The sequence below is a fragment of the Ascaphus truei genome, chromosome 14 (genome assembly GCF_040206685.1).
Source record: "Ascaphus truei isolate aAscTru1 chromosome 14, aAscTru1.hap1, whole genome shotgun sequence".
NCBI classification, from domain to species: Eukaryota; Metazoa; Chordata; class Amphibia; order Anura; family Ascaphidae; genus Ascaphus; species Ascaphus truei.
The window spans coordinates 24,200,945-24,213,392 of NC_134496.1; the positions used below are offsets into that span (position 1 = coordinate 24,200,945).

General features: G+C 40.4%; 1 protein-coding gene across 3 annotated transcripts in view; it reads left to right on the top strand.

Moving 5' to 3' along the window:
* NYAP2 (neuronal tyrosine-phosphorylated phosphoinositide-3-kinase adaptor 2) overlaps positions 1-12,448 on the top strand; it is a 123,953-nt gene that overhangs the window by 98,156 nt on the left and 13,349 nt on the right. For all 3 annotated transcript variants that reach the window (XM_075570124.1, XM_075570123.1, XM_075570125.1), the window contains 2 exons: positions 2,861-3,073; positions 6,468-6,571. In XM_075570124.1, coding sequence (XP_075426239.1) covers positions 2,861-3,073; positions 6,468-6,571 — 317 coding nt within the window. The remainder of the gene's footprint in view (positions 1-2,860; positions 3,074-6,467; positions 6,572-12,448) is intronic.

The following is a 12,448-nucleotide window of genomic DNA, read 5'->3' on the forward strand; positions in this document are numbered from 1 at the left end:
ATACATACACACACACAGCTTCCCCAGTGACACACAAACACACAGTGACACACACATACACACAGTGACACACACACACAGTACCTTCCAAGCCTGTCGCTCACAGCAGCACGGACCGTACACACAAAAAGTGTGCGTCACGTGCACGAGCGTTCACACAGGCGCGCGCCCACTATATTATGGGCCTTACTTCTTATCTTATTTAGTTTTTCTGTCTTTCTTTTTGTTCTAGGATTGAAGCGGGGGTCTCTGGAGCTGAACGCCATTCATTTCATCTCCACGGGTCCCCTGCTTCCTGAGATACTTACCTCCAAAGGGGGTGCCGACTGATTTTACTAATAACAAAACACTACAAGTTTATTAAACCATCCCTGACTAATGTCTGATTGCAATACCCTTCTTTATCTCATATTTTGTTTATAGCAGCGATGAAAATAATTAAGGACTCTAGTACAGTATATAACAACTGTGACATCTCTTGTTCCTTAAGGCAGGGGGGCGCAAACTTTTTTCCCTGCGCCCCCCTGCCGGCGGTCCCCTCACTTCCGCGCCCCCCTTCACCCCTGCTCCGGCGTCATAACATCACATTGCCATAGCAACGTGACATCACATGACCTCATGGCATCATTTGATGCTGCGTTGCCATGGCAATGCATGTGAGAAGCTGCTGGAGCCAAGGTAAGTTAGGTTTACAGAGGCCCTGCAGCTCCCTCTGCACTTAATTTAAGTGCCTTCGGGAAGCGCGCGGGCCTCTGTAAACCCAGCGCCCCCCCACTCAGTCTCGCACCCCCCCCGGGGTCGCACCCCCCAGTTTGCGCACCGCTGCCTTAAGGAGTACTTGAGATTCCTTGCCCGTCTGAATGGGTAAAAGTTATTTGTGGTTTGTCCATTAAAAACCTCATGCATTTGAGTCTGTCAGATTATCAAGAAATATTTTTGTAACAGTAAAAAAGAGAGTTACATAGTTACATAGCTACCTAGTTACATAGTTACATAGATACCTAGTTACATAGTTACCTAGTTACATAGTTAGATAGTAGATGAGGTTGAATAAAGACATACTGTACGTCCATCAAGTTCAACCTATTTTCAATTTAGACAACAGATATTTGTCCTATATTTGTAATTACAATATATTGATCCAGCGGAAGGCAAACAAAACCCCCTCAGTGACACATTATCCTATGATATCTCATAAGGGGAAAAATACATTCCTTCCTGACTCCTGATTTACTTTACAATATCTTGAACCATTGAATTATAGCTGTAATAAACCCATTTTCGGGTTGTCCACGTATTCTGCCTCGACCAGTTAGCCTTCAGAATATGTAGTTTAGGGTGACGCGAGTTGTACAGCCGACGTAACTTCAGTATAGTATCGTTGTTCCCACATGCCACAAGAGACTGTCTCCTGTAAGGGCATTTCCTTTAGAAAGAAAAAGCGCTGATGTAAAACAGAGCGCTCGCATGTTGGCAGAGTGCCATGCAACCTCAGATGATCCCTGTAGCAGTTTACAGACTGAAGCCTCATCTGGCGCTTTGCACAACAGTGAATTCAGACACTTACTGTATGCTACGAAAAGAAAGGGGATTGACTTATAGTCTGGGTGTGTAGTAACATAACCCCAATGGTGGTTATTTAATGAAGTGTGATAGTGCCTACCGGGTCACTTTCACAGTTTAATGAATAACCCCCAATGTATGTGAATAAACATGCAATTCCTTGGTTGTACGAATGGATATATAAATTGATGGCATATATGGCATTCTTCCTACTGTATGCCTATTTTCCACACTGTGAAATCTTAGTCTTCTCTTGACCTCCCACTGTTATTTTGTAATCTCTCATGTTGGGACAATTTGCTGAGACAAGGTGTTTTCAAATAATTCTCTTTGTTTTCCCTCCATAATCTTTATTTCATGTATTCACTACTCTCTCAAACAAGAAACATTTTGGGGTCTATGTATCAAGGCAGACAGGCAATTTTGGCAAAACCAGGGTATTTTTTTAATCTTCCCCTATGCATCAAAGCACTTGGCCCCGTCTGCCCCAGCTTTGTCCTTGGGGTCTGTCAGTAGGAGGAGTTGGGGGGAGTTACATGGTGCATAGATTATAATGAGATGTATCGCATTCTGCGTCTCTGCCCCAGCTTGCAACTTGGTGAGAGTCAGTAGGAGGAGTTGGGGGGGAGTTACATGGTGCACAGATTATAATGAGATGTATCACATTCTGTGTCTCTGCCCCAGCTTGCACCTTGGGGAGAGTCAGTAAGAGAAGTTACATGGTGCACACATTATAATGAGATGTATCGCATTCTGCGTCTCTGCCCCAGCTTGCACCTTGGGGAGAGTCAGTAGAAGGAGTTGGGGGGGAGTTACATGGTGCACACATTATAATGAGATGTATCGCATTCTGCGTCTCTGCCCCAGCTTGCACCTTGGGGAGAGTCAGTAGGAGGAGCTGGGGGGAGTTACATGGTGCACAGATTATAATGAGATTTATCACATTCTGCGTCTCTCTGCCCCAGTGCGCACCTTGGTTTGTGTCAGTAGGAGGAGTAAGAGCATCATTACGAGGTTCTGGAGATTGTGTGGGATGAAAGGCCATATTCGCTAAGTGGTGCTATTGCACAAGGCACCTTCTCACGGCAAAAGATATCTTACAACCGATTGACTTGAATCAGCCATAAGGAGTCTTCCTGCACCAGAAGCTGTCTTGTAGAATAGATCTGCTTATTAAAGATGCGCCTAAACATTTTACATGGTGTAAAACATTTTTCTGTCTTTATTAATATAGTGAAATGCTATAAAATTGCTGCAATTATTTCTATCATCCATTTTTTTTTTTTTTTTTTTTTAGAACCAACAGATGAAATAAAGGTTAGAAGCCACAGTACAGAACCATTACCAAAGCTGGAAAACAGAGAGCGAGCCGGTCCACATGCATCACCTTCCTCCAGAGAGTCTACAATATCTCAGGAATGGGATGGAACTCCAGGCCCAACACTTGTCTCCAGTAGACTCGGAAGATCATCTGTCAGTCCAACAATGCTAGCAGGAAATAACAGCTCAGGTAGGGATAGTACAGTATGTTTGAAAACTGCTATGTTAGGGTCCCATTCCCCAACTCCCTAACATGCACCAAATACATGAGTTGGTCATAGTGTAAGAAGACGGAACTCTTCTGGTTAACGGTGAAAACTAAATATGACAGAGCCAACCGTTGGCGGAAAATCAAAACTGGCAACATTTGCATTATGATACTTAATTTGCATGGTAACTATATTTTTTGACATGGAAAAATATCAAGATCAAAATGCTAGTATTTTCACATGTGCATTTTGTAACACTCAGCAATGCAAATGAATTTGTTACATGAAAATCTACCGTCCTTAATGAAACGTTACCTATCATAGATTGAGTCAGATCTTAACTGGAATTAATGTGTTGGCTCGACCACTAGTTCAGTCAAATTGTGGGCCAAGTCCAGTCCTCAGGGGCCACCAAAAGGTCAAGTGTTCAGGATATCACTGCTTCAGCACAGGTGGCTCAATCAGTGGCTCACTCATTATGACTGAGCCACCTGTGCTGAAGCAGGGATATCCTGAAAACCTGACCTGTTAGTGACCCTTGAGGATGGAAATTGGCCACCCCTGGTCTAGAGTATATGACTCAATTCCTGTTATCTATTAACATTGTTGTCCCTTGGCTTTGTGTTGGCTCAACATATTGTCTTCATCAATTGTGTATGGACCTGCAGTGCACTATGCACCAATCTAGTCAATTTAGCCAAGGTACTTATTACTCCAGCCAGTGGAGGGGAAATAGTCATGTCCCTCTCGCGCACAGCTGAATTAAAACAATGGTCGCTGGCTTGTTCTGTATGTCCAGTTGGAACACACTATCTGTATTTCCCTAAAACAAATGAAGCTTTTTTTGGTATACTAACTAGTTATGAAAAAGTTTATGAAAAGTAAAGATATGAGAATTATCCTGATTTTTTGATGACACCCCATATTATTTAAATGATATAAACGTGACATTTTGATCTGCATCTGTACCATATCTATGTGCACTACATTAAAACAAACTCAAAGGGGTGATTTTGTAAAGTTCCCTGACTGCAAAACTGGAGCCAACCAGTAAAAAATGTTGAAACCAGAATTATCAAAGGAAAAACTCAAATAGCTGTCAGTGGAATTCCTTCTTATAAAATAAATCTATTACTGGTTTTGCACATGTATCCCAGTTCTGCAGCCAGGAGACTTTGGTTAAAAAAAAGCCCCAAAGACTGACATTTTTCATTCACATGTCTTAGACAGGTCTGCAACCCTGCCTTTCACCATTATCACCCAGCATACAGTGCTTCCACTGAAGCAAGGGATTCTGGGAAATGTCATGAAAATGAGCACACTGTGTCACATTTTGTCTGAAATCCATATTTACATGGAACCCTTATAAACAAATGCTCGCCATTCACACAGCTTTTAAGCATAGCATGGGTTTAGATGACAAGGTGACAAAAAGGTGACACGGTGTGCTCGTTTGCATTTCATTTCCCAGAATTCCTTGCTGCAATGGAGGCACTGTATGCTGGGTGATAATGATGAAAGGCAAGGTTGCAGACCTGTCTAAGACATGTGAATGTGCTCACAAGTGATATTCTTTATTGGCTGTATGCTAACAGTGGAGGATTTTTGTCGCCTTTTCACCCACCATAACTTAAATAATGTGTATGGTATATATATATACCAAAATACTTTATGGTTGTTTCAATTGCAATAATTATTTTTTTGACGCTACCTCCAGAATTTGACTTAAGCTGAAAAGTATTGGTAAATCTCAATATAAACCTTAAATGGGCAGTCTGCCTTACTCTATCAAGTAAGTTGACATGTGAAATTGTTAACTTAATACCATATAATTATGACGAGAGAGGATTTATTGAAAATACAGTCATTCTGTTTCTGTATCCCTAGTTTCGTAGCTTTGTTTAGCGCAGCCTCTTAGTACAGTATGAGTCCAAGGATGAAAACATTTTCGCAGTCTAGAGCTTTTAATAATTACACTAGAAAATTGCAGTGTAGATGGAATCGAAAAGGGTCCAGTACCTAGGTTATAAGTGCTAGAATGTCAAAATAGCAGTTTGAGGTCACAATATGTATGTATATCTTTATTTATATAGCACCATTCATGCACATATCGCTTCACAGCAGTAACACGCGTGACATCATAAATGTTTCCGACATGCATGTAGCCGTTAGGAAAAAGAGTCCCTCTACCATGAGCTTACACTCAAAGTCAATTTTAGGGACCAACTGCAGACCATTTGTTTCTAGTTTTTATCCTCAGAGAAGTGTGTCGTCTAGAGAAGGACGCATTTTTCGCGTGGATTTGGATCTGCAGCGGATCGGCTGGTTCCTTTGGTCAGAGGATTCCAGCGGATCAATGTCAAAAAGGGCGATGGCAATAGATGGAAGCAAACATAATTATGCCCCTTTATAAAGCATTAGTCAGACCACACCTTGAATATGGAGTGCAATATGTGGGCACCACTCCTTAGAAAATACATTATGGAACTAGAAAAAGTGCAGAGAAGAGCCACCAAATTAATTAAGGGGATGGATAATCTGATTTATGAGGAAATGCTAGCTAAATTAGGTTTATTTACATTAGAAAAGAGGCGTCTAAGAGGGGATATGATAACTATATACAAATATATTTGGGGACAGTACAAGGAGCTTTAAAAAGAACTATTCATCACAAGGGCAGTACAAAGGACACAGGGTCATCCTTTAAGTTTAGAGGAAAGGAGATTTAACCAGCAACAAAGGAAAGGGTTCTTTACAGTAAGGGTAGTTAAAATGTGGAATTCATTACCCATGGAGACTGTGATTGCAGATACAATAGATCTGTTAAAAATAAAGTTGGACATCCTTTTGAAAGGAAAGGCATACAGGGATATACCAAATACGTAAACATGGGAAGGATGTTGATCCAGGGAGTAATCAGATTGCCAATTCTTGGAGTCAGGAAGGAATTTATTTTTCCCCTTATAAGATATCATTGGATGATATGTCACTGGGGTTTTTGTTTGCCTTCCTCTGGATCAATATACTGTAAGTATTGATATAGGATAAAGTATCTGTCGTCTACATTTAGCACAGGTTGAACTTGATGGATGGATGTCTTTTTTCAACCTCATCTACTATGTAACTATGTAACTATGAATTTAATTTTTACAGATATATTCAGTCTATCTCTGTTTTATATTAGTTGAAACTACATGGACAATGTTAAAATGTGGCAGGTTTTCCCAGAGGTTCCTATAAAACCCAATACATAGATATTTGCAGTGTATTCGCTTTTGGTTAACTCATACTTATCCATGTCCATACACAATGTCCTCCTGTGGCAGAGGTGTTGTTGCATTTATTCTAAATCTGTGTAATCCTTTTGTTCTCCAGAAATGAAAGTAAGCTGCAAATTAGGTCGATCTGCTTCCACTTCAGGTGTGCCTCCTGCGTCTGTTACTCCCCTCAGGCTAGCCAGCGAGCAACAACAGAGCAAGGTACCAACGTTACCCAGTAGGGAATGACGTCATGTGATGCAACATGCCAAATACTTTCCACTTCTCTGTCTGTCATCTGTTGCAGTCAGTTCTGTGTGTGTCTGTCTTTGTTTTTTTCAGTCTGCGTCTGTCATTAGCTAACAAAGTCATCCACTTTGCTGGTGGTGGAGCTTTGTTTCTCAAAGTTATGTGTTGACTCCGATTTGCCTCATTCTGTAATTTGAATGTAACATTTTACTATTGTACTTTTTTTTATTATTTTTTTCATGTTTTGTGCACTTTTTTACTGTCTGAAAAAAAAATGTATCAACGTTCGATACATTTCACAACATTGTATCTGTTTAGAGTTTCATGTCTCGTTGTCTACAGCACTTGAAGCATTGTTAATGATTTGTACATACCTTTTTACAATGTTCCCTATTGTACTGTACTATGTGTGACAGTTTTGCATTTGTTTCGGTCTTGGTGCATGATTGTAACTGTGAAGTTATCACTGTCTGTACAAAATACTTGCACAGCCATTTTTGTTCCCATCTAAATATGGCAGCTAAACACATTTCTGCCCTCGGGCGTAAAAAGTCAACACGATTATTTCTGAAGTATGTTGTAAAATAGCCACATGTCCTCATTATCCCTTTTCTCTGGCAGAGAGACTTGCAAAGCATTGTTCTGCAGGGCTTTGGAAATCCCGCCCTGGCAGGGAAAGGGTGTATCAGAGACCATTCTAATGACAAAATAACTCTAAAAATGACATGTAAGTGTTTGTGCATGAAAATTCATATCTATACTATCACCTGGAGAAGACAAATATCAAATAAAGACAGCATCAAACGAATGGATCCCAGTTGTGTTGTGCTGATATCTTGTTCCTTTTCAGTGCATGCTTGTGTGTTGCTGTTCTGTTCATTTACCAAGCTAACTGCAACAGTTAGAAGCTGGTAACATGTTATCATTAAATGTCTGGGCCGTCTTTGATGAACTATATGGTTTTCAAATGTTATGAAACATGGCAGCATTGTCATTACACCATTACAGTATGTAGAATCACAAAGGCATTTGCTACGATCTGAAAGTATGAGGTTAAAATATGTGAATAATTATGAGAGAGAGAGAGAGAGAGAGAGAGAGAGAGAGAGAGAGAGAGAGAGAGAGAGAGAGAGAGAGAGAGAGAGAGAGAGAGAGAGAGAGAGAGAGAGAGAGAGAGAGAGAGAGAGAGAGAGAGAGAGAGAGAGAGAGAAATTATCACATGCAATTTGTCCAGACCATTCTAACATTAAAATAAAGAAAAATGGTGAATAGATGTATTAATGTAATGCCGTATTTCACAAACTCCTTTCCCACCCATCGTGTCTATCATGGTACAAAAGTTCAAGCAACAATAGAACAGCTTACAATGGAGAAATATTTGCAAACTCCCATTGGTTCCAATCAAATATTATTAACTTGCGATGCTGGTGTTTTTTTAGACCACAATTCTACTGTTTTTGCATTAGTGAGATGTTGATGAATGATCCCCGTAGAGTAAAAACTTTTGACTGTAAATTTGTTACACAAAAAAAAAAAAAAATCATTTTCAACCTAAGTGACTCCACAGCGATTACAGACAGACATTGGTAAGAATGTTCAATTAACCCCCAGAGTGCCAGCAATGCATTGCAGAGCAAAAAAAAGGTTTCAGAAGTCAGTGAAAATGTTAATCAACAAGTCCTAGGAAAATGGCCCAAATGATTAAAAAAATTGCTATTTTCGCTTTTTCAAATTAAAATTCATTGACCATGTAATTGCCGTTCAAAGAAAATTTGTCCACTGAAAAAAAATGGGTGATATTTGCTAATGCGTGAAAAAGTTTGGTTACGAGACCCAAGGCACTCAACACCTTAAAGTCCTACTAAGGTTATTAGAATATAAATGGGGGGGGGGGAGGAAACTTTACTTGGTGTTCTTAATAATAAAACATTTTGATTGCCTAATACACAGAAACAATGCAATTTGTCAACATGTGCAGGACTATTCATAGATAGTTCCACCCTGAAAATGGCTGGGAAACTGACTGGTATATTTAGTTTGTAATTGCCCTCAATTAGTTTTTAACACATCCTGCCTTAACCTTAGTGAGACAACGAATAGAGTTTTAGGATCTCCTGCGCAGCGTGTAAAAAATGGATATTCACACCAGGAATGAGTGAAAGTCTTGACAAGTCCTACATTATCACTAATGCCTAATATTAAACCACATTTTCTATTTGAAAGTTCGAACAAACTCATTAGTGCTGTGCAAAACTGTCCAAAATGCACTTGCTACATTTTAGGCAAATTTAGACAGTGAGCCGATGCATGAGACAGTGTGACCTGTGTTAAAAAAAAACGGGACCCCTTTTCTTTTTCGTCATATTTTGCACACAAATCACTAAATTTTCATGAAAATTTGAGCAATTGCAGGTCTGTCACAGTAAATCTTACATGTAAGAATCTAATAAATATTCTTTGGAAATGGTGATGGCGTGATGACCTCATCAAGTGCATAGTTAAAAAAATGGTGTTTAGCAAAGAAGATAAGCGCGTTATAAAGTGCCGGAGACACTGCAAGAATTATGGTCCAAAAACGCTGCCATAAAATGTGCTCTGATAAAGGATGGTCGCCAGGAGGACGAAAAAAATACATTCGTACAACAACATATCGTTCAGCAGTGGGAGCAGCTGGATCAACGCGTTATCGATGATGTAATCAGACAGCGGCGTTCTCGTCTTTGGGCGCGCGTTTCAGCAGGAGGAGGGAATTTTGAACACACACTTTGAACACAAACGTTATAGTAACCTTAGTGTTTCAGATTAGATTAAAACAGTTTAACACCTTTATGAGCTAGAAAGGAAAATCTCCTATTTTCCGTTTAATCAACACAAACCTCCCGCAGTGTATCTGGTACTTGTTGACACAATGCAATGACATCAATTTAGTTACCATCCATTCATTGTCTACATTGGGCTTCTTATACAGTGTTAATCTATATTAACAGACCTATGAATGTGCCCATTGATTGAGCGAGAAATACATAAGATATGATGAAAAACGAAAGGGATTCCTTTTACCCTGAACACGGTGTATAGATTCATTATCACACAAATCTAGCAATTTGAAAGAATTAAACCATTTAGCATATTAAACGAAATTGCAGCACCCATTGAATTAATGCGTGGCAAAACAGGAAAAATTTAGCGTGGGGGTCGCAAACCTCATGCAAATGTTTTGCACATCTTTAAGACTCCTCACGTATAAAGACTGTTCGTTCCATATTAAAGTGTATTGCAAATCTTACTGTAAACTGAAATATTCAATAATACTTTAATACGCGAAGGCTATCAGAACAGGAGTACGCATATTATAGGAAACATACGTCCTGGCATGAACCACAGTACTAAATGCTTTTATGCTAGATCAGCCTCATTGATCTGCTGTTATGCTGGGACAAGCTTAAAACATTTGAAGGCAACCAATCCTGTTACCAACCACTTAATGAAAGCCATTACTTTGCGCTTCACATTCTAGAAGAGCATTTTTAATAAATATTAGTTAACATAAAGGATATGACATACAGAATGTATCTTGTGGCTAAGGATTTATAGTAAGGCCACACTGAATGGCTTTGGAAAGGCAAAAGGATAATGTATATACATGTAGATATTTTAATTATTCATGTCAGAGCCCTGGCGAGGTCCTGAGTGGGTCAAAACGTTGGCAATGCCTACGATGCATCTCTCCATTGCATTCTAAAGTGGTGTGTCTGGCTCCTCCATATATTCTCTGCAGGTTTGCTGCCAGAAGTGGTTTTTATTTTTTCTTGGTTGTAAATCCTACCCCCTCTAAACCAGGAAGAATAGTACAAACAGGGACACGAGTATCATATATAAAAATAAACATTGGTAGAATCGAGTCCAAATTAACCAACGATGGGCCATACACTACATCAAGGGTGGCCAACTCTAGTCCTCAAGGGCCACCAAAATGTCAGGACTGGGACACTGATTGAGCCACCTGTGCTAAAGCTGGGATAACCTGAAAACCTGACCTGTTGGTAGCCCTTGAGGATAGGAGTTGGCTACCCCTGCACTCTATAGTCTGTAGCAGCCATGCGAACTGTTTTCCGCCGCCTAAATCCTCATTGCGGACTATTTAGAATATGCCCCTAAATCCACTGTAATGGTATCAAACATTAGATACGTTGCTTTCTATTTTGTTTAATTGCAAAACACAAGTTCAAAAGGTAAGGGGATAAAAACAAGCTGACACCCTTCCATTTCTTTAATTACTGCTGTTCAATTTCTTTCTGAGCATGGAAGGGCATTCCCACTGAGGAGTAGAAGGGTGCTGATCTTGAGTACGCCTTTACTCCCCTTCACTGGGCCAAAGTAATCAGAATGGGACATTTAGTCACGGCCGTTTCCCTGCGACCACATTTACCGCCAGTGTTTGGCTGCAGACGGACCCTCCGCCGCAGCCGATCCGCCGCTGGGATCCCCGCTGCCGGACGCTTCTAAGGTAAGTTTTATTACTGTTTAGGGTAGGGGGTTAATTTAAGGGGTTTAAGAGGTTAGGGTAGGGGTTTAAGGATAAGTGCTCTGGGTAGAGGGTTTTAGGTAAGTGCTATGGGTAGGGGGGCGGCAGCAGGCAGCATGGCGGCAGGTTTCCGGTGGCGGGGTGAATCGCAGCGAAACGGCCCCGACCAAATGTCCTAGACCGATATGGATGTTGGCACCAAAGCCGCGTATTATCTTCTCTACCAATTTTCCCAATTTAAAATAGGTTTTCTTAACTTTCACGTTTTGCCCTAAAATGTCACAAAACAGTACAATGAGTAGCACAAAATATAAAACACTGTTGTAAGCTTTCCTTAGACGTTCTAAACTAAGAGAGGATTTTTACCCCCTCTTGTGCTTGAGGTGTCTGCAGCACAGAGATATGCAATACATCGCTGGCCGATCTGCAGAGCCCAACTGTAAATCAATTCACAATAGCACGTTTCAACCCAGTGAGTTCCCCAGGACGCAGACACTACATCATGCTCAAAGGACTTCTTTTTCTAGGTTACATCCCATCCTACATTCCCAGGGAGCTCGGGACGCGTTCCAACCAGTGAGGAAACGGATAAGGTTCCCTCCTCTTCCGTTCCTTCCAAAATGGCCGCCGCGATCTCGTGACCACACGGTGCACAGAGTGGCCTTGGCACTCGGGTGCCATGAGACCCCTCTGTCACTCAAAGGGTTAAGGGACCCTAAAAATATTGTTCTACGTCGATATTTCTTTCAAAGAGCAAACACGTGGTCTTGGTAAAACATTGAAAGGAAGATTCAATTTGTATAAAACATTTTTGTTTTTCCAGCCAAGAAACCGGCGCTGAGACTTTAAATGAATGTTATTAAACAGCACAGCAGTGCCGCAGCGTCTCACTAGCCAAATGGTACAATCTATGGAAAGATTTAAGGGGATTTTAATTTTTTTATAATGCTACTACATAGACCTTGGCGAGTGGGATTGCTGTTATACAGAGTACGGTTAGTTTATTCACCCATCAATATAGAATACATTCATTAATACCATTATTAGATCATTAATACCATTTGGTGGTTGGATTTGATAAAATCTTGACATTTGGTGAGATCAAGCACAGCCTGTCTGTGCCGTACATTATTACAACTTATATTATCATTTGGAAAGGAACCTTGAAAAGGCTGAAGAGGTGAAAATTCCTCCATTGGCGTAAAGTAAAAACTCCTATTAAATCCAAATAAAGTAAAAACGCACTCACAAACATGTGCTAAGTACTCAAAGTCGATCAATTTTCATTTATAACAAGTTCCCCAGGGGAATATGGGAAGAAAATA